We start from the raw sequence: 21,941 nt of genomic DNA on the forward strand, positions 1-21,941 counted from the left end.
GGCTGGCATGGCACAGGCAGGAGAGTGAGAATGCAGCCATCCAGATACACACAGAGGAGAGAAAAGTAACAGCTCCCAACATGTGACTGGAATGGAAGTTAAAAAAAAAAAAAAAAAAACAACCTATCCCCAATTAAAGCCATGTGTGTTGGTGGATGGAACCGCTCCTGAAAGGTTGGTGGAGGCTGTTTGTGCAGCACAAATGCCTGGAATGCCCTGGATTAGAACAGGCAGGCTCCTCCAGCACACGAAATCCCTGTGGAAACAGAGCTGTTCCTGCATGGCAGCAGCTCCCCCAGCCCGCCACCCTTAGGGGTTAAGGTAAGAGCTGTCTTATCAGCAGTCTCCTCCTCCCTGTCCCTGCTCCTGAAGCACATTTTCCATGCAGCCTGGTGCTGTGCCATGTGGTTTTTTTTGTTTTTTTTTTTTCACTGCTGGATGATGGTGATGTCTCTGTGCAGGAGCAGAGATTTTCTTTTTCTGCAGACATGCATAATTCAGTTGTCAGTATAAATGGGCTCCCTGGGTTTGGGCATGTGTGTGAGGCTCGTGCTGGATCCTCCCTTCTCTCACCAGTGTGAGGCAGGAGGGGAGCAGGGAATCCTCCCAGAGCTCCAGAGCAGCAGCGTGTGGTCTGTAAACTCACTGCAATACCTGGGAAGTTGCAAGAAGGATCTAAATTAAACCCAAAATAGGCCTTTGGAGAGGAGAATTCTTGCTGTGTTGGGGAAGACTTTTTAAGAAACATGATCATACAAATTCTTCTTGTGGAAGAGCAGAATCAGAGCCCACTTCACACATAAAGGATGTGATCTACATGACAAACTCTTCTCAAAATACACATTTGCTGCTGTTCACACCTGTGATGGAACTGCACTAATGCCACAGTGTCAGAGCCAAACTGATGCTGTGTGTGGGGAGGAGCAGGACTTGCCTCCCCGTGCTTGATTTGCACAGATTTGCCTTTCCAGGGTGGACGTTTCCCATGGAGCCACATTGGGACAGAAATGCCAAAAAATCGGGGGAGGTGCTGTGGAGGGCTCAGTCCCACGGTGCTGTGGAAGCAGGGAAAGCAGCCTGCAGGATGCTGGAGGGTTCCCTGCAGAAGCAGCACACACCCAGAACGGTGCCAGACAGCGGGGCTGCTCTCCCTGGAGGAGCTGAGCGGAATTCTCACCTTGGCGTTCCGGGAATTCTGCCACACTTGGAGCTGCACATTCCTCTGCTGAGATGCACAGATTTTTCCACAGTGCTGTGGGAACACCCTGAAGTACTTCTGGTGCTGGTCTGCTGGGTTTGGGTTGGCACTGAGGAGCTGGAGGAGCGTTTTTAGAGGTGTTGGCAAAGGTTGCAGTGGACACCTGGCAGATATTTGAGCTCCTCTTCCCTTGTTTTTCTGACAGATGTGGAATTATCTTTACAAAACCCAGAGGGATGCCCTGTGGCTGTGTAACAGCCAGGGAGAAGGGCAGTGTCCACCATGAGCTCTTGTTCTGTTGGCCTTTTAAACCTGTGAGTGTCTCTGAGTTGATGCCTGATGTTTTGGCACCCCTGGAATTTTCAGGGAGAGCACAGCAATGCTTTAAACAGCCCTCTGAGCAGGAGACAGCTGCAGAAAAACAATGTAAAATTGGTGCAATCTGCTGTGCTGCAGCTTTGCCAACAGCAATCTGTCCTGGTGGCTGGCAGAATCTGTCCTTCAGCCCTGGCAGCAGCTCTGCCCACGTTCCCTGTGTGACCCAGGAGAGCCACCTTTGTGAATCCCTCTGCTTTGGGCACTCAGGGCTGTAGTCACTGAGGGAGGGGCTGTCACAGGCTCTCCCTGGTGTGCTCTGGCTTGATTTCACCCTCCTCACAGCCTTTACCAGATGGTCATTTGAAAAAGAAATTGCTTCATGTTTGGATTCACTGGATTTATCTGGTTCCTGCTATTTGCTCTCCAGTGAGTTGTGCAGGAAGTGCAAGGGCCAGGTTTGTGCTGGCTGTGTCACTGAGGTCCCATCCAAACCCCTTTCAGGTGTGAGTGCTGGTGCTGCAGAGCATCCTGAGCCTTCTCTTGGTGTGAGCTGGGATAGCTCAGCCCCTCCCTGGCTCAAAGCCTGCATGGCCCAGGCTCAGGGTGTGAGTTTTCTGATGGATCCCAAAGGCTCCTCTCCCTTGGACTGAAACCCTTGGCTCGGGGCTGGCGGAAGCAGATGAGACAGGAAGGGAACAGAACCAAATTGGCTGGAGGTTGCTGTGGAGTCAGTGGAAAAAGCTGTGGTGTGAACTTTGTCGTGGTTTCCTTTTCTGCTGCATCACGATGACAAGCCCATGGCCGTGCCCTGTGGTTTGCAGGGGCTGTGGGCAGGAAAGAGGCAACATGTGGGGAGTGTGTGCAGCCTCCAGGAGGTTTGGGATGAGGAGGGACGTGGACAAGAACCTGGTGGCTCCTTTGGCTGGATGGGCTTTGCTGTCACACAGTCCCTGCTGTTTCTGGGGCTTGGCAGCACCTTTTCCATCCACAGTTGTTTTCCTCCTGCAAGCCCATGCTCTGAGGCTGGAGCAGCTGGCAGACTGAGAGAGGAAGGAGAAGTGGGGGCTGCAGCTGGAGGGGTTTCCAGGCAGCTTGAATGGAGAATAGACTGAGGCCTGTGGGAAAACAAGCCTTGCTTTCACTTGAGAAGGTTGTGGAGGAAAGGAAACCTCACACAGCCAGTGCAGCTGCTCAGAACAACTGGGACCATTGTGCTGGTGGCACTGGTGGAGCTGAGCTTGAACCTGCCAGCAGCTGGGGGTGGCAGGAGCCTGGGGCAGGAACTGGGAGAGGCTGTGATGTTGTCAGTCAAAGCTGTCTTGGCCGTGTTGGAGTTCCACTGGGATCCATGAGGACTCATCCCTGCCTCAGGCAGCCCCTTCTCCCATCCCAGGACAGCTCCTATGGGAGCTGGCTGAGCCCCCACTGGGTGTCTGGGGGCAGTTTTGGAGAGACCTCTAAAATCTCCTGTTCTTCTGAATTTGGAAAGAACCCCCCAAACCAGGACTTGCCCATTTTCAGTATTAAGTTTGACCTGAATGAGCTCCTCTCTACTGGTGGGGAATAGAAGCTGAATGGCATAAGTAAAATAACAGATAAATTGATTGTTTTCATTGTGTGGATGTTGATAAGGCAATTAGTGATTTCTTTCCTAATGTCTATGGTAATTGTAACCTGCTGGATTCTGCAGCATGTTTGTTTAAATCACAGCATATATTTTAGTGAGAGGTGTGTTGACCCAATTGCCAGAGTAAGTTGGTAATGAAAAGCCTCTCAGCCTGCATGTCCTCTGCTGCTCTCTGGCTTCTGGAAGTGACTGAAGGAAATAGCACTTCAGTGCTGGTGAAATCATCCCCAGAGTGCTGTTTAATGGCAGCCTGATGGATTAACCTCATTAAAGGTGCTGGTGTTGTACAAGAAAGCAAAATACTCCTGCAAAACTCAGGAAGGTTCCTTCGTTGTGCTGAGTTCATCCCAGGCCTCCTCTGTGACAAAATAGAAATGTCTAAAATCCTGTTTTAATCCTGCTGGAGGTGCTGGTTTGCCTGGTGCTCTGCAGGGCACATTTCAGGGGTCAGGTGCTGCAGGAACGAGACAAACTGTTGGGTTTTGTGTTTCTGGGGAGAAAAGAGCATCCTCAGGCATCAGCATCATGATTCCACTTGTGTTTGGCAAGCTGGTGCTCCTGGCCTCTACATTTATTTCTCTTTTTTTCTCAGATGGCTGCTGGTGGTTGGGTTTATGCCCTGCTGATGAGCTGTGCAAAGAAATTGTGTTCCAGGCTCATTTCGTTCTCACTCTTCTTGAAAGTGAGTTCTCCTGCATAGTTCTCCTTCAGAGAATTTGATCAGTTCATACACTTGGTGGATTCATAATAAGGTTTTTTTTCCATTTGGGAGTCAGAACATGTTTTAATGAATTAATTTTCAAATTGATATCTCCTTAATCATCACTGCCTCAGACCCTGCAAAGTATTTGCATCTTATAATTTAAGTGCTTTGAAACTGGCTATCAAGTGAGACTGTTAACCAGGCTGAGATGAAATTCACATTTGCACCTTAATCTTGTCTGAGCATTTTCAAGTGCTGGAAGTTAATTACATCCATGGTAGTCCTTTGATACTTGAGTAATTTTGGAGCACAATGACTTAAATTTGTGCTCATTGCCCGTTAGAAATTTCACTCCTCAGCTGACACAGAAAAATTTCCTTTTGCTCTCTGTTCTTCCTGTGGCTCCAGCTGGATTTGTGGGCAGCATTTGGGTCATGGATTCCAGAGAATCGTTGCCAGTGTATCATTTCCTGAGAGCCCAAACCTTCCGGGAGTGGATCAGGTCCTGCAGGTCAAGGATATCTTCAGCTCCTGGAGTTGGGGGCTTTTCTTCGGGCATCCTCAGTGCTGAGCTGTGTGAGCATCCCTGCCTGGATGGAAGGTGCTGCACCTCATTCCTGGTGGAGCAGCTCCCCTTGGCTCTCCCAGCCAGGGCTCCTGGGTTCCTTTCCCTTCTCTACAGCAGACTCACAACAAGGCATGATTTGCCCACAGAGCCTCAGCTGCCTTTTTGAAAAATGGGGTAATTGCTGCCCTTGCACCTCTGCAAAATATTTTGGAGTCCTTAGGTTGAAGTTTCTGCACCTACCGACTCAGAATCACAAGCTGCTTCATATAATGTTCTGAAAACAGCAAATAACTCCCATCTGTCCTGTGCTCTCCCATCCCCACGGATCAAAGCCACAGAGGTTGTGTAAGCAGGGGGGTGCTGGATGACTTTTGCTTTCCAGCAGGCAGTGGGGAGTTTGAATTTGGATCTCTGACAATGACGCAGCTCGTTGGAGCCATTCCCCATTGAAATGGGGTCTTGTTCAGCACTGCTAATAAGAGGGTAAAGGCAGCTAAATACAGCTGTCTTCCTCAGTGTCATTTGGGATTTATTAGCAAATATGCAGTGGAATTGAATCCCTGCTAAGTACTCTGCAGCTAATGGTAGATAGCAATTAGCTGAAATGACTACTGTGCAGCACTGATGCTGCATCAGTGAGGGGACAGGAAATCTGGAGCCAGCAGCTTCCAGAACTCCCTGGAGTTTGGATTTTCTGTTTCATGCCCTTAGCAAAAGACTGCAGTGAAAATCGCTGGGTCTGGGTAATCCCTGGAGCTGCAGCTTGAACAAACACTTCCCCAGCAGCATTAAGTGTGTGTGGATATTATTATTTTCAGCTCAGGGGTCATTGAAAGGACTCACTGCAATGTTCCTACCAGTGGGAGTGTGTGGAGTGGGAACCTCCTCCCCTCCAGATGTGGACGGATCTGGCCCAGATGTTTGGAACCAGTTCAGAAGTCAGGGAGGACTGAGTACAGCATTCAGGGTTTCATCTCTGACCTTTTCCTCTCCAAACTCAACAGGAGGTTTTGTTTCCTTCCCCTCGCTGATGGGGTGAGGTGTAGGTCAGGGTGTCCCAGGGGCTCTGCCCTTTGGCTGGAGGGGAACAGCTCCTGTTGTGCTGATTTCCAACTTCCAAAAGTGGTTTGAATCAGACTCATTTCGTGTATATCTTGATTTGTTTGCCAGCCTGTGTTTGAGACACAAACCTGCTTGTCAGGAGGGGATTGGTGCTGGGGATGTGATTGGGTGGGGAGCACAGTTGGGATCCACCAGATCTGCATTTGGGAGTGAGATAATTGAGTATTTTCATTATTCTCCTGCCAGGTTGCTGCTTGGGTGATGATGGAGAGGAGCAGTGTGGGTAAGAGGGTCTGAATTGGTGCAGTGCCACGGCAAGGAGATGGTATTTAAGGGTAGGAAGTTGAAATTACCTGTATTTAAGATCAAGTAATGGGATTTTCTTAAAGATTGGAGCTCATTTGGAGCAAGTGAGAGAGAGAGAGGCAGGTGCGGATGTGCTGGACCCTGCCTGGGGCAGAGTAAACAGGGAAAACTGCCCAAAACCCTCTGGGAGAGTGCCCCAGGCAGAGGAGAGCAGCAGCCTGAGGCTAAATTGGTGTAAATTCACTGTGAATTAACTCGGGCTGTGCCTTAGGAGCATCTGGGAGCTTTCCTCAGGTAGGGAAACAAAGGAAAATATTGGGAGCACTCCTCATCAGCGAAGGGAACACATCCCCGAGGGTTTGAAGCCACCTGGACCTTGTGGTTCAGAGCCATCAGCTCCATCTCAGGTACTGCAGCTGTGCAGGGCTGGGAAAGGAAATTGCTAAAGGAGAATAATTCCCAACTTGATTGACTGGCAGCACGCCCTTCAAGAAAGTAATTATTTAAATGCACATTTAGTTCGTTAAGCCATTGAATATGCATTTACACTGAGCACCTGGTAAATCTGATCCTTTTTTGGTTCAGAAGAAATGTTTAATTGCCCGTCACCAGTGCTCTGAAATTAGATTTATTTTTGCACAAAACTTAATCAGATTGCAAGTAAGATGCTAAAATCTGTTGCTTCACTAACTCATATCAATAGAAATACTAAGGGGGATTTTTTTTTTTTACAACTCTTGATGGTTTTGATGGGGTTTTTTCTGCCTTACCTTCTGTCTAAAAGCTTGGAGTTTTGAACCACACAAGGTCTGATTGGGAATGAGTTTTGCAATCGCCCCCACTAACATGAATCAAATATCTATAAATACCTTTCCTTTTCCCTTTTCTCCTTTTTTTTTAAAGGCAGTTTCACCTTGCAGGCAGGAAGAGGTTCTCTTGCCCTGTGATATCTGCAATATTTAAGGCAGCAGACAACTGACCCCAGGCTGTGTCTGGTGAACACGATAATTTCCTGTGTACCCTGATGGATTTGTTGGCAGCAGTGACAGGCTGCTGTGAGCAAGGCAGCCCTGAGCAGGGTGTTGGGAGGTCTGAGTGTGTGGTGTTCCCACTCTGGGGACCTCTATCATCCCCCAATTAAAATATCCTAATTATAGTGTTTGACAGCAGTCGTGGTGATGGTTGATAATGGCACTGGTGGCACCTTGTGCTGTTCCTGTTATTTCTCATTTGACACTGTCCTTGGCTTCCCCAGCACCCCTGGGACTCTGTGCCTTCCCCAAATTGCTGGAAACATTTGATATGTAAGAATCTTTGTATTTCACCTCATCCAAAAGCACATTTTTGCTGTGGAGTTCTTTGAACAGGCTTGTAGCAGGCAAAAAGGCAATCTGTGCTCCAGCTCCTCATTAGCTGCTGCCTGGCAGTGATGGGTGACCCTGGGAATTCTTGTTCAAGGCTGCTCCTCCTGTTTTTTCTCAGCTCTTTCTGCCTTCACATCAGTTATCCTTTAAAGAAAAACTTGAGGAGGAGGGAGGGGAGGCCCTGCCCATGTTGGATTGGGAAGAGGTTTCCTCCTGGCTGTCACTGCACAGTGGAAGGTCACCCTTTCCTGCTCTGTGAGTGTGAGAAGCAACATCCATTCCTGGAGTGGAGACTGGCAGGTGTCACATTGATGGGGACCAGCTCATCTGCCACCCACTCATTCCCCTGGCAGAATTCTGGGCAGATTGCTGAGTGCACTTGTGGCCAAACACTGCATTTAAATGTGGCCTCAGCCCTGCTGCTTCCTTCTGCCAGTGGCTTTGGAGCTCTGGGTGTGTGTTCAGAAAATACACAGATTACAGAAGAGGTAGGGGAGGGCTTGGACCTTGTTGTCATTGACTGTTTCCCCTTTACTTGTCTGTCAGGGTGGCTCAGGTTTGTCCTTTCAGTTCTGTTTTGTGGGCTTTGGAAGCTTTTTAACATGGAACTTTAGTGTGCTTGACTTTGTTCCTTGACCTTTAGTTGATTCCTCTGCCCTTGGCATTGTGTTCCTGAGTGCTTTTGAGCCTGAAGTGATTGAACTCCATGCAGAGGTGCTTCCCAAAAGCAGCTCTGAAGGGCAGGTGGGTTTTCCAAGTGGGTTGTGTTCCTGTGAACTGTTGCAATCCTTGTTTGATGTCCAAGGCAGCGAAGGTTGGGCAGGGCAGGATGCAGGAAAAACCTCCTGTCCCTTCCCCCTGTTTGCTCAGGTCCCAGTCCGAGCAGTGATGTTAATTAGATAAGTCAGACACTCTGCAGAGCAGCCTGTTCAAGGACAAACAGATTTTAATTAAGGGCTGTGTGCACTGGAAGGTCATGTCACTGGGCAGTTACTATGGGAACACCAGGGGAGCACCCACAGAGTGTGAGTGTGGCACAAAGTGGGTCTGGGGCACAGAATTCACTTTGGGGTATGGCACGTGTGGTCCCACCTGGCTTTTGTTGCAGGAATGGGAACCTTCACTTCAAGCTCTTAAAATCACTCAAGAAATTCCTCGTGAGCTGGTCAGCAATGCCATGAATTTGGGAAATCACTCTCCACACCAGTTTTTTGGACTCTTTACAGCTGGTGAACTCAATTTCTCAAAGACAACCTGGATATTGGGAAGAGTTTTATTTGGTTTGAAATTTGAGCTCAAGGTGGGTTGAAATTCAAACTCTAGTTAGTTTATTTCTGTCTCTGCCACCTTCTATCTGGAATCCAGTGTTAACTCCAGTGGTAGTGGCTCATTCCTGCATTTCAGGTCCTCTCAAGATTCATCCCCACTAAGCTGACTGAAGTTAATCCTGCTGATTTGAGTACAAGATGTTTCTTGTCTTCCTTCAGTCCCAAAGCTCCTTTGGGCTGTTTGGGATGTATCAGCACAGACTTGTCAATACCTGATGATGATGCTGCAGGATCCACAAACCATTGATGTACTTTGGGACTGATGAAATTTTCGTGGGATCCTCAGGCAGAAATTCATTAATTTTTGTGTGGTCTAGCAAGAGGATCGGCAGAGAGAAGTTAAATGTTTTTAATCTTAATATTTTTATTCCTGCTATCAAACAGAAGCAGCTTTCTTGCTTAAATAAAATAGCTAAAATGTGGGCTTTGCTTTGGAATGAAATGTTTGTGTGGGAGTTTGAGGTGGGAGCTCACAGGAGCTGCTTCACAACTCCCTCTTGTTACCTGGTGGCTTTGGGGACAAATGAACAGAGAGGCAGAAGAGCTCACAACTGTTTTTGGAGAGTTTAAAATCAGGTTTTATGCTATTTTTCTTTTATTTGGCCAGTCCTTATGGTTGTCCTGCTTTGGACAAGAGTTGGGTGTTTGGAACCACACGGAGCCAACTCAGCAGGGAGACTGCCAGGGAAATGGGCTTGGATTTCAGGCAGTTCATGAACTGCTCATGGAGGAGCTGCCTTTGTTTCCTGGCAGCTGAGCAAGCGCCGTTCTGCCTGTTTGTAGGGAAAACGTGGCAGGGTTGGTGTTTGTAGAGAAAACGTGGCAGGGTTGGTGTTTGTAGGGAAAACCTGGGAGGGTTGGTGTTTGCTCCGTGCATCTCCCTGTGCCCTTTCAGTGCTGCTGTGGGGTGGCAGGAGATGTGGCAGCACAGGCCTGGAGCAGCAGGAGCTGTGTCCTGGAGCTGCTGTGTGCAGGGCAAGTTGTCCTTGGTCTCCAGAGCCCCTGATTGCAGGGCTGGCCCTGGGCTTGGGCTCCTGGGTGGCTTTGGGGCAGCATCTTCCAGGACTCAGCAGGAATCTGCTCCAGGAGGACTCAGCTGGGCAAGTTGTGCTCTTGGGCTGGGTACCACAAACTTCCTCCAAGTGCTGAGAACAGACTGGAAACCACCTGTGGGTATTTATTATCTTCTGACAGACCCTTGCTGTTCTGCCTCTGGACAGGGGAGCTCTGGTTTTTCCTCAGCAGATGTCCACCTTTGACCTAGATAGTTTTGACTTTCCCCTGTTCAATTTATTTTTAAAGGAGCAAAGAGAAGCATCAGGACAGAGGAGCAGGAACATGTTGTGTCCATCCCTCTTGGGAAGGGGCTGGCTTTGCAGCAGGCAGGACATTTCCAGTGAAAGCAAAGGGGAGAATTTGGGATAGGCATGGTCTAACAGGGACTGCTGTGATGTAGAGAGGACTTGGTGGAGCACTCAGAGGAGAGTGTTTTCCTTCTCTTGAAGCACTGTCACTGCTCACAGTGCTCTTTCTGACAGCATGGAGTGTGCCAGTGCCAAAGGTGTCAGGAAATGCACGAGAGGAAAGCTGGCCTGGGGGCCTGTGTGCCGAGTGCCTGTGGAAAAAGTGACAGCAGGAGAGTTAATGAAAAGCAGACAAAAGGAGCTGGGAGCTGCTCAGCCAAGAAAATCTGCACAGTCCAGGGTTTTCTCTGGTATCCAGCAAAAACTTGTTGCAATTTGGCTTCCCTCTCTGTTGCCCCAGGGAAAATGGGGTATTAATACCTGGATATGTGGCTTCTGCAGCAGCTGGAAGGAAAACAGGTGTTACTCCTGTGATGATTCCATGGCTTGGAGCCAGGAGCCCTGAGCTTCTTGTCCAGATTCCTGTTGGAAACCCAGGGAATGCCTTTGGCTTCTTGCAGCTGTAGTCTGTAAATCAGAGAATCTCAGAATGGGTTGGGTTGAAAAGGACCCTAAAGACCATCCCATTCCAAACCCCTGCTGTGGGCAGGGACACCTTCCCCTTGCAGGTGGAATCTGGATGCTCCTGTGTTTTGAGGCCAGGGGAAAGTTCAAAGGTGTGCAATGAAATAAACTGTAACCATTGCAGAGCAGAGTGGGAGCACCGCAGCCAAACTCCTCTGGCAACAATGTCCTTGTTTTGGCAGGATGGAGGCGTCCTGCCTGGAGCTGGCCCTGGAAGGAGAGCGCTTGTGCAAGGCTGGGGACTTCAAAGCTGGGGCAGCCTTCTTCGAAGCAGCAGTGCAGGTGGGGACAGAGGACCTGAAGACTCTCAGTGCCATCTACAGCCAGCTGGGCAATGCCTATTTCTACCTAAAGGAGTATTCCAAGGCCCTGCTGTACCACAAACACGACCTTACCCTGGCCAGGTAAGTGTGTCAGCACCGCTTCGTCCTCATCAGACACAGCCTGGGGTGAGGGGAGATCCTGGGGGGTCTGAAACCTGAAATACACATCCAGAACTGGCCCTGAGGGTGATTGTCCTGTGGAGAGCTTGGGACACACCAAGGATGGGTCAGATGCCTTCAGAGCAGGGAGGTGGAGAAAGGGATGTGAGTGGGAGCAAGGGCAGGGCAGTGTCCACTTCTGCCCCCAGGTACTCCCTGCAGTGACCTGCAGCCATTAGAGCACTTCTGAAACTGCAAATAGGGAACAAGGATCTCCCTTCAGACTTGTGGGAGCCTGTGGGAAGCTCTCCAGCCTGATGTCTGTGCTGGGAAGCTGCAGCTGAAATCTGCCTCCAGCAGCTGGTGAATAAAACTCTCTGAGCTCTTCAACACCTTCATCTTGCAGAACCATTGGGGACCGAATTGGAGAAGCCAAGGCAAGTGGAAACCTTGGGAACACCCTGAAAATTCTGGGGCAGTTTGATGAAGCTGTGGTGTGCTGCCAGAGACACTTGGACATTTCTCGGGAGCAGGGAGACAAGGTAATGGGGTTCCAACAGGAAATATTTCCTGCCTTTAAAAATAATCTGTCTGCAAGTCAATAAAAGTGATGAAGGTGGGCTTTGGAAGGAGCTGCAGGGTGAAGCTCTCCCTTCTGGCTGCCATCCCACATCTTGTGCTGCTGTGAGGATGAGGATGAGAAAGGGAAATGGGGGCTTGTGGTTCTGGAAGATGGGAAAGGGAAATGGGGGCTTGTGGTTCTGACCATCTGTGCCCAGCAGTGGAAATGTCCAGGCTGGGATGTGAAGTGTAATTCCCTGCTGTTGCCTGTTCTTCCTCCCTACAGGTAGGTGAAGCCAGAGCTCTCTATAATATAGGGAATGTTTACCATGCAAAGGGAAAGCACTTATCCTGGAACACGGCCCAGGACCCGGGCTACCTGCCTCAGGAAGTCAAGGACACACTACAGAAAGCTTCAGAATATTATGAGTAAGTATCCAAGCTTGGCCAACCCCTTCCCTTGCAGGGAACAGGGCCACTGATTGAGAATTTGCAGGTTGTAATAGATTAGGAATCTTTCCCTGAGATGCCAAGCTACGCTGGCAAATTAATCCCAAGGAAGGTGCGGAAAGGTCTTTTATAAAATCTGAGCTAAAATTCATGCTGGCATTGGCTTTGCTAAACTTGCTGTGGTTTGAATCATGATCATGCAATGAAGGGCACCAATCTGCTCCTTCCCAGAGCTGTACTGGGAACTCTGGCTCCTGTGGCCCCTGCTGCTCTCTGCTGGCATCTGTGAGGATGGATCCCTGCTTGTCTCCATCCCTTTCACTCAAGGGAAGAGTCAATTTGAAGTCTTGGTTTTTCTCAAGGATCTGCACTTTATCTCCTTTGTTACAACCTTCCTTTTCTTAAATTATTTCAAAGGTCACCATCATGTGCCACAGGGGAAGGTTGGCCCCAAAATTTGGGCTTGTGTGTTTCTCCTCATACTTCAGAGTTCTGCTTTTGTGATGCAGTTTTTTAAATAGGATTTTTGAGTGAAGAGAATGATAAGATCTCCTATCCCTCCCCTCATATCTGAGGGTGTGATAGTGCCTATAAATAGCTCACCACCCTTTTTCCAAGGACTGGTGCACGTAGCATAGCCAGGGGGCAAATCTGTGCCAGTGGTGAGTGCTCCACCATTGTCTGTGTGCTGTGTGTGTGTAAAGGGGGTAAAAACAAGATACAGAAGTGCCAGGAAGCTCCCAGAGCAGAGCCCTGGTGTGGGGCTGTGGATCTTGCCTCTCTCCCTGGAGCAGGACAGGGAAATCCTCCTGTTCTCCTGGTCCTGCAGTGAGGTGGCCATTTCTGATTGAATGTGGGATGGATCAGAGCAGGTGTGTGAGCAGCAGTGTGATTCCTGCACAGAGCCACCCATTGCCTGAGGGGACAGAGCAGCAGGACCTGCACCCCAGGCTTGGCACGAGCTCCCAGGGGTGTCCAGCACAGGCCACTAGCCTGTCACCTGTGCTCAAGTGCTCAGGAGGGAAATGCCTTCTGCAGGGCTGCGTCTCCTTCCTTTCTGTGCAATTTCCTCACCCTGCTCCCTGCAGGGCTGTGCCTCATGGATGTTCTGCCCTGGTGTCTTTCAGGAGGAACCTGTCCCTGGTGAAGGAGCTGGGGGACAGAGCTGCCCAGGGCCGGGCTTACGGCAACCTGGGCAACACCCAGTACCTACTGGGCAACTTCAGTGAGGCCATCGCCTTCCACAAGGAGGTAGGAGCCACCTCTGCTCCCTCCCTGGGCCTGGCAGCAGCTTTCCTTCTCCCCACAGCCCAGCAGGCACAGGGAGGTGTTTCCCTCAGCTGTTTTCCTCCCTCCTGTGTGAAGCCCAGGTTGTGTGCCCTGTTGTACCAAGTCACACTGAGCAAATCTTACTCCAGTCCCCATCAGCCCCTCGTGAGCAGCTTGAGGGAAGGGTGCTGTTGGCTTGGAAACCAAAGGAGGTATCCAAGGGCACATTGCAGCTGGGTCTGGCAAGGGTTTTTTTTTCTGCTCTTAATTTGTCTCAGTCTAGATTTTAATAAATGCAAGCCATGAATTTAATTAAGCTGCTGAAAGAGCTGTTGATCAAGAATAAATGCTGCTTGTAGAACATAATAACTTTCTGCAAAGCTTTACAGGGAGGTGAGGTGACAAAGTCCCTGCCCCAATTCAAATGCAATTTAGCTTCTGTTGCAGTGTGTGTCAGTTCCCTTGCAGTGGAAGGTGGAAATTCACTGCTCCTCTGGTTTTTAAATGGTGGGGGGACAGCACTGGGATGCAACATCACTCCCACTTTTCCAAGAGCCTTTCCTGGTGCTGAATTGCAGAAGAGGGAGAGGTTTCCTGCTGCTCCCACCGCTGTGCAGCAGGAAACTTCTCTCCCACCCCTGTTGCAGCTTGTGGGAAATCCAGGCACAGAAAATCCTCAAAACCCTGTGCATGCAGGCCCAAATATCAAAATGAACACAGGGTTCAACTTGAGACCATGGAAAAGGCTTCCAGCTTTAGAGACTAGAAGCAAGAATGTGAGTTTGTAATATAGATAGAGACATATTAAGCTAGGTAGTGGAAAGTTTTAAGGTTTTAAACTTAAGATGTAGAAGCAGTTATAAAGGTAATCAGAAGTTTTAAGGTGTAATTCTGTAGGACTGTGTGACACTTTATGATTGGATAAAGAAAGCCCACACTGCAGCAGGAGGTGTGATACAGTTTAATTAGCCATTGGTGTGAAAGTTAAAACAATCTGTGTGTCAGTAGATTATTGGCTAATAAACCTTCAAAACCTCTTGTGACCACTGACCACGAACTCCTGGTGTATGCAGGGAAGATATTCTCACCCCTTGACACTGGGGCAATAAACCATGTTTTAAGATGTGTCCCAGTGGCCCCAATATTCATTCATTCAGCAGCCCTAAGAGCTGAGCCCCGGGGGAGCTGCTGTGGGGACAGCAAGGTGTCCCTGTGCTGACTGAGCTGTGTCTGCTGCAGCGCCTGGCCATTGCCAAGGAGTTTGGGGACAAGGCAGCCGAGCGCCGAGCCTACAGCAACCTGGGCAACGCCCACATCTTCCTGGGCAGGTTTGACGTCTCTGCCGAGTACTACAAGTGAGTGAGGGGCTTTCCCTGGAAATCCTGAGCTGTCACAGCCCATCCCTCAGCTCCAGGGGCTGTGACAAGGCACCTGGGGTGGCAGAGCTGCTGTGGTGGGTGGTGCGGGGTGTTACTCCAAGGGGTGACATTCCCTGTGGCCTGGCAGTGACCAGGGCTCTGCATTCCCATCTGTTCCCTTCAGGAAAACACTCCAGCTCTCCAGACAACTCAGAGATCAAGCAGTAGAAGCCCAGGCTTGCTACAGCCTGGGGAACACATGCACGCTGCTCCAAGACTATGAAAAAGCCATTGAGTACCACCTGAGGCACCTGGTGATTGCACAGGAGCTGGGAGACAGGTAAGGGAGTGCCTCAGGTGAGGGTGAACAGCACGGACCCTTCTCTGACTTACTGTCCTCCTTTGCTGGGGTTAAGCACCAGTGATGTGTGTGCCTAAAAGTCATTAGAAATCTCTGGGCAGCCAGTCCTTGGTCCAATCATCCATCAAAAACATGACACGATTCACCTTTCTCATGCCATTCAAACCTGAGAGGAGATTGTGCCCTCAGTGCTGTGCCTGTGGGGGCTGAGTGAGATTTCTAATGAGAAGTACTTCAAGAAAACAAATAGTGCTCGATGCTGTGCCAGTGGCTGCTGCTGTGTTATCCCAGGAGGGGCCTCTGGAGAGCTCCCTGATGTTCACAAAAGTTGTATTTTCCTTAAAAGCTCTGTGTTTAGAGTACACAAGATGTTTCACTTTGCCCTGTTGCTCTGGGTTGATGCTGGAAACCTCCATGTACAAATGATGTTGCATAGAGAACATCGAGATCATATATCTTGTTTCTTAGCCTTGCTCCTCATTATTTCAGAGGGTTAGCCTTTTAATTTTTCTTAATTTTTTTTTTTTTTTTTTGAGACGTTGGTTCCTTTTCCCTGGATATTCTGATCCTGAGCCCTCTTGCAGCTGAAGTGACTTTGCAGGCAGCTCGTTCAGCTGAATTCCCTCGGAGGCTGGGTGTCCTCCACTAGATGGAGCAGGGACATCAGGATGGGAGAGCTGTGCCACCACCCGGGCAGCTCTGCTCAGGGCAGGCACAATCCCACCCAAGGGTGAATCATGCTGTGGGGGTGCAGGCCTGTGGGCTCCTGCATTTCTGGGAACACACACCCTTGTGAGCAGAAGGTATTGAACAGGGTGACAAGTAAAACGTTGAAATGCTGATCAACCCGCCTAAACCTCTGAAAAGGGAGTTGCAGTCATGCTGAACCTCCCCCTGCGCCCCCAGGTGCTTTTTTTATCTCTTCTCCCCCCACATCTGCTCGTTTGCAGAGCTGAGCAGGCTCTGGGGAGCAGGAGGCTCTGCCTGCTCCTGCAAACAGCTGCTGGAGCTCCAGGGAGCCAGGCTGGGGGTCTGGGCTGCACAGGGCAAGCTCCACATTCCCCTGATTCCCCTGGCTCCTGAAAACCAGCAGCAGTGCCCTGGAGACCTCATGGACATCTGTCCCTGTCCTCTGTTGCGTGCAGTTTCACGCTCTGTGCTCACTCTGGTGATGCAGTGCTGGGGCTCAGCTGGAGCTGTTTCCTGCCTGCAATGTTCCCTCCTTGCCATTTGCTGGTTTAGCTCTGGGCTGCTGATGAACCAGAGCTGGATGTTACATTCTCTCTGTGCAGCTCTGGAGAGGAGCTCTGGTTGTGTGAGGTGGAGGCTGGGCAGGAGCTCTGCCTTCTCCTCCTGGGCTGGTGCTCACCAGTGAAGCCAAACCATCCTGGCCCTTCCTGCAGTGCTTGAATTTTGTCCCTGTGGGTTCAGTGCTGCTTCCCAGGCTGTTGTTCATCCTGAGCTCAGTATAAGAAGAGTTGAAGATGCCCAACACACTTCACTTTCCAGTGTAGAACCTTTGTGGAGGTGGAAGCAGAGCTGGGAGCCTGGCTGCCAGTGCTCTCCAAAAGGCCCTGCTGGGCTTTGCCCAGCATTTCTGTGGTTTGACAGTTTCCTGTTCTGCAGGGTGGGAGAAGGAAGAGCCTGCTGGAGCCTTGGCAATGCCTATGTGTCCCTGGGGAGCCACGAACAGGCTTTGCACTTTGCAAGGAAACATCTGGAAATCTCCCAAGAGGTAAGAGAAGCTGGTGCAAATCAGAGGGAACCTATGACCCCTGGTGAGAGCAAGCCTATTTTATTCCAGTCAGTTCTATTAATGCAGTCACCTTGCCCTCAGTGCTCTGGAAAGCCCTTCTCTCTGTGCTGTTTCAGTGGTGTTCTTAGGAACTGCAGAGCTTGGCTGGAAAACACTCTTGATGGGAGGCTCCCAGCCTTCCCCTTAATTACAGCAAATATGTGAGCTGTACTTTGCTCTGAACCAATGTTCTGGGTGTGAGAGGACCTGGGTACTTGTCCACTGGCTGGCCAAGGTGTTGTGCACCCAGCAGGTGTGAAGGCACTCAGGTGGTCTCCAGTCTGTAAGATCCCACTTTCCTGAGCACAGGGAGGTTCCAGCTGAGCTGGAGCTGCAGTGTCCTGGTGCAGTGGATGCTGTCCCTGGATGCACACAGCCTGCAGCCAGCCCTGGGCCACTGCCACCCCCTTTGGGGTGCTGTGTGTGCAGCTGCTCTGCTTTCACCTTGGCCTTGCCCAGCTCTCTGCAGCTTTCCTGCTGTTTCCAGGTGGCTCAGAAGTGCAGAAAGCCAGAATTCCATTGTTTGCTCTTTCCAGTGTGTTGAGGAAATCGGCTGTGGCCTCTTTAGTCTTCCCCAGATGAAGAAATTGCCCTCTTGAAGCCCTAATTGAAATCACCATCTGTAAGTGTGCTGGGTGTTCTCCTGCCTGTCTATTAGGTTGGCTAAATCTCCGAGTAGGGCTGACACAGCAGCCTAATTACAGATTTAATTATACTTATCTGCCACACAGAAGAAATACTCATCTTTGGCCCTGTACATTTTAGGACAGATTAACTTATCCAGTTCTGCTCAGGCTGAGGCTGAGTCCTCAGAGCCAGACATCAGCTGAGGGGCCATGGGAGGATCAGCACTGGGGCCTTTGGGGTGGAGGGGAGACCCAGCAGAGTGGGGGTTCCCAGTGTTGTCATTCCAGCTGTGTCAGGAGTGGGTTCCTCATGGCAGGTGGCTGATGAAGTCCCCCCCCATTATGAATTAGGGAGCAGTGCAGAGACTGTCCTTTTGACAAGCACCAGGATTTTGGCCAGGAGAAACCTTGTGGAATTCAACCAATTTCATTCATGCTGATGTTCATAGCTCACTTCCAATCACCTTCTTCCCAACAAAAAATCTAATGGTGGTATTGGAATCCAAATGAAACCAGCTCAGGATAACCACACTGGAAGCTGCTGCAGGTTAATCAGAGGTTACTCATGAAGTCCCACTGGAATAAAGGACAATGAACCTAAAACCTTGGAAGCTGCCCCAGCTCTAGGACACTGCTCTGGAGTGCTTTTGTCATCTCAGAGTGCAGCTCCTGGGAGGCTAAGGGCAGAAAACAGGGCTGGGCTGTGCTCTGTGTGTGGCAGGTCCTGCCCAGGGTCATTGTCCTGCCCGTCTGTTCTGGGTTGTTAACAGGGCTTTGGAGATGATCTGAAATGACTGGAAGTCAGAGAAGCACTTCATAATTGAGCATCAAGGACTGTAAGACCTAACATGGACATAGTAATTTCTCTGGAGATGATGTCAACAGCAAATCCCCTGTAATTGGCAGGGGGATTTATGCCTGGTGATAAGCCCTTTGATCTGCCTCCCTTTACTGGCGCTTGGGGCTTTGTCATAAATAATGTGGGGATTTATGGTTTTGTTCCATGCTGCAGTCTGTGGCAGGGGACACAAAAGAGCTGTTGCCAGGCATTTAACAGGAGCCAGGCCCCTCCAGGGGAACAGCCAAGGTCCTCCTCTGTCACACAGGCTCCTCTTCCTCTGAAGATCAGAGGCTGTTTCTGGGTGACCTCTCTGTGCCCGCTGGTGATGTGCAGCACAGCCATTCTCTGCTCTGGTTAAACTTTGAGGAGGATCCAGAGTTGTGCCCTAAACACTCTCATTTTAACTAGCAGGAGCTGTTGGACAGATCTCTTCCCAAACATGTTAACATCAGCTTCCTTGGCCTCAGGCCAGCGAGAGGTGGGAATTGGGAAAAACGTGGACTTTTAAAAGATTTTTTTGGAGCATTGTGTGGGTAGATCACTAGGAACAACTCGAAGTTGTATGGCTCTGAGCCAGGAGAGAAGGGCTTTCGGGGCCCTGGTGTGACACTGCCCACGTGGCTGATGGCAGCGTGGTGTCTGGAGCTCAGTAACTATGGAAATACTTGAGGAAGGGGGCTGGGAGCTCCAGGGCTCTCTGCCAAGCCATGTGTGGCTGCAGGACAGCCCAGACGTGCATGTTCAGGCTCAGTTCTGTGCCAGTGGGTGAGCTGAGCTGTGTTTCAAGGTGCAGCAAGGCAAGAACAGACCCTCTCCCAAATTATCACTGGGGAGCAGTTCTGGAGAGCTGTGTGGCCTCTCAGGTGTCTCCAAGCTCTCTTTTGGCCATCTCTGTGTTTGGTTTTGGACTGGGGGCTGTTTGCTTGGAGCACCCCATGGCTTTAACCTCTGCCCTGTTGGTTTTCCTGCTGCAGATCGGGGACAGGAGCGGGGAGCTGGCGGCGCAGGTGAACATGGCCCAGCTCAGGGCAGCCCTTGGTTTGGGCCCTGGGGATGAGGACGTGGCTGCAGCTCATCCCTACTCTGGCTATGAGGCACAAGGTGAGTTCCTGGCATTTTGGTGGCATTGGGAAGCCTCAGGAATTACGTGCTGTGGGGAGGGGAAGGCGTTTGCAAGTGGCGGGAAATACAAATGCTGGAGCAGAATAACATCATAGAGTGGCTTCACCACAAAGAGGACTGGGATGTGTTTGCTCTGTGCTTTCCACAAGCTGCCAAGGCAGGGAAGGATCCCCAAGAAAGGGCACAGAAGGAGTTAATGGAATTAATCTGCATTGGGAGTGAAGTTCCAGGTGCCATGCAGCAAACTGGCTTTTGTATCTTTTAAAGCTCTGCAGGGCTCTTGTCACTGATTTGACTGATACCAGAGGCTTCCTGGAGTGACTGACAGGAATTGTTAGCTGATCTTGTTCTGATTAGCACCCAGTAACAAGCCCTGGGCATGGACTGGAGGCAGACTGGGACCATCAGCACCCACTGGGTGACCTCTCACCCATGGAACACCCACAGCAGTGCTGAGCATGGGAACAAGATGTGGCAACACTTGGTCACAGCAGCCAGAGTGGCTTTGCTGGGCCCTGGGTCACTCTGTGCTGTCAGTGAGCAGGGTGGCACAGAGAGGTCCCCACAGTGCTGCCAGCCTGGCTTGGGGACTGTCCTGGAAGTGCCCACTGCAGGTACAGGTGGGTGCCTGGCATGGGCACTTCCAGCTGGCAGCACCGTGCTGGGACAGACTGATTAATTCACACAAACTGCATCCCAGGAGGTGGCCACTGATTAAATATGACCTTGCTGGCACAGGCACATTCCCCTGTTGGTAGCACTGACGTGGAGGGGATGATGCTGGGGCTGAGGCACCGTGCCTGGGGAGAGGAAGGAGAGGCTGGCTGTGTGTGTGTGCTCTCGTATTGATCTCCCAGGCATAACCTGCTACGTCAGGGCTGGAGCTTTTCCTGGGAAATGGAGCTGTGCTGAGGGAGCCAACGTGTCCTGCCGTGCCCCACTGGAGCTGAGCTGTCACCCCAAATGCTGTGGGGGCCACAGCAGCTTCCCCACCCTCCCTTTGCACGTCATCTCCACTTTGTAGCTCCTGCAAAACTTGTTCCTGGCATCTCCTCAGGGGCTTCCTTTTGGCAGGTTACTTTGTTGTGATGGGGGAAGAGGAAATGAGCCTCAATGTTGGTGCTGTGTCTGGGTCAGAGGGAAGTGTGGATGTGGCCCAAGGGCTGCTCACTGCCCTCTGGAGATCCAGATGTGCTGTGCTAACATCTGGAGCCAAATAGTGGTGTTTCTGCTTTCTGACAGAGCCAGAGCCATGCAGGCCTGTGTGTGTGTGATCCCTGGAGGATGGGAAGGGGCTGAGCAGCTGCAGTCAGAGTTCTGGAGGCTGCAGTGACCCCGTTAATCCCTGGTGCCCTTGCTCACGTTCCCAAGGCTGGGGCTGTTTGTTGAGAGAAGGACAAAGTGTTCTTGGGAGGAACACCAGCAAACAGCTGGGATTTGCAGTGCAGGGAGAGAAGGGTCTTGGAGGGCAGGATTTCCCCTCTCCACTTCCCTGCTGGGGAGGTAAAAATCAGCTCCGTGTTGGTGGGCTGGGGCCACAGGGAGAGAGTGTGAGATCACACCTGGCTGAGCTCTCAGTGCTTTCCAGGTGTGGGGAAGGTGCTGGCCCTGTCACAGGGAGATGTGCAGAGGGCACAGCCTGTGGAGAGGAGCCTGACTCCTTGATTTCTCCTTAGCTTTTATCCTGCCTTCAGCTCTCTTATTCCCAACTTCAGTGGAGGATGAGAGGCCACCAATGTGTCTCTGAGCCCTTGAGGGAAGGGAGATGTATTTAATGACAGCCAGAAATTTTGGTACCATCCTGTGCACCTATTAAATGATTAGAAGAGCATAATTATTTATATTATTAATAGCAGCAATTTACAGCCAGAGGAACATCTGTTTCTGTAGTAGGAAGCAGGTGAGAGAGTTGAGATTCAAGTTGGCTCCTGAACCAGCCAAATTCTGAACCAGTTGACAAATCTCATGGCTAGAAGAGCTTTCCATTTTTACTTTTTTTCCAATTCAGGTTCTTTTTCCTGCTTAAGGTTACAAAATGGCTGCATATTCCTAAGGATGCTAAAATCGTCTGATTAGGCAAACATGGTAAAACACATCAGTTTCATCAAGCAGATACAGAAAAGCTTCATAGCCAAGGCTGAGCCAGATTTTCACTGTGATGTCCTTCACAGGGGCTTGGGCATTGCCCTTCCCTGGGCTCTGGGGGTGGAAGGAGGGCCTGATGTTTCCCTCTGCTGTTCTGGCTCCCCTTGCTGAGCTCTTCATGATTTTAATTAATATTCTGAGGGTATTTGGATGTCAGAAGACAAAGCTGGAGGCTGGGGAAGTGGGGCAGGGCTGCAGAAGTCTTGTGAAAGCAGCGACCTTGTTGAGAAAGGCAAACACAGAGAGCTTAAAGCAACAAACTAAAGGAAGCTGGAGAGGAGCTGGAACATGAAGTAAATAAACAGGGGCTGGGTTTGCTTCTCCAAACAACCAAAAACGTGGCCCTGAATAAATCTCCTTCTTTCACACACTGCACGCTAAGAGTTGAGTGCTGGTAGGCTTTGCCTTTGGAGAGAAGTGAAGGACTTTCCTGTGGCTCCACGGGGTTGTTTTTAGGGGTGAGAAGCAGCACTGGGAGATGTCTTGGGGTGCAGACAGGCAGCCCTGGTGCCCTTTTGCAGAGGAGTTA

The 21,941-nt window shown here is 50.4% G+C and overlaps 1 protein-coding gene across 1 annotated transcript in view; it reads left to right on the top strand.

Annotated features, from left to right (window-relative positions):
* Nucleotides 1-21,941, top strand: part of GPSM1 (G protein signaling modulator 1) — a 62,869-nt gene that overhangs the window by 8,535 nt on the left and 32,393 nt on the right. The window contains exons 2-9 of the mRNA XM_083875967.1: nt 10,645-10,866; nt 11,291-11,426; nt 11,732-11,874; nt 13,023-13,146; nt 14,404-14,519; nt 14,707-14,862; nt 16,510-16,618; nt 19,120-19,246. Coding sequence (XP_083732093.1) covers nt 10,646-10,866; nt 11,291-11,426; nt 11,732-11,874; nt 13,023-13,146; nt 14,404-14,519; nt 14,707-14,862; nt 16,510-16,618; nt 19,120-19,246 — 1,132 coding nt within the window. The 5' untranslated portion in view covers nt 10,645. The remainder of the gene's footprint in view (nt 1-10,644; nt 10,867-11,290; nt 11,427-11,731; nt 11,875-13,022; nt 13,147-14,403; nt 14,520-14,706; nt 14,863-16,509; nt 16,619-19,119; nt 19,247-21,941) is intronic.

The sequence above is a fragment of the Zosterops lateralis genome, assembly GCF_965231275.1.
Source record: "Zosterops lateralis genome assembly, chromosome: 20".
NCBI lineage: Eukaryota > Metazoa > Chordata > Aves > Passeriformes > Zosteropidae > Zosterops > Zosterops lateralis.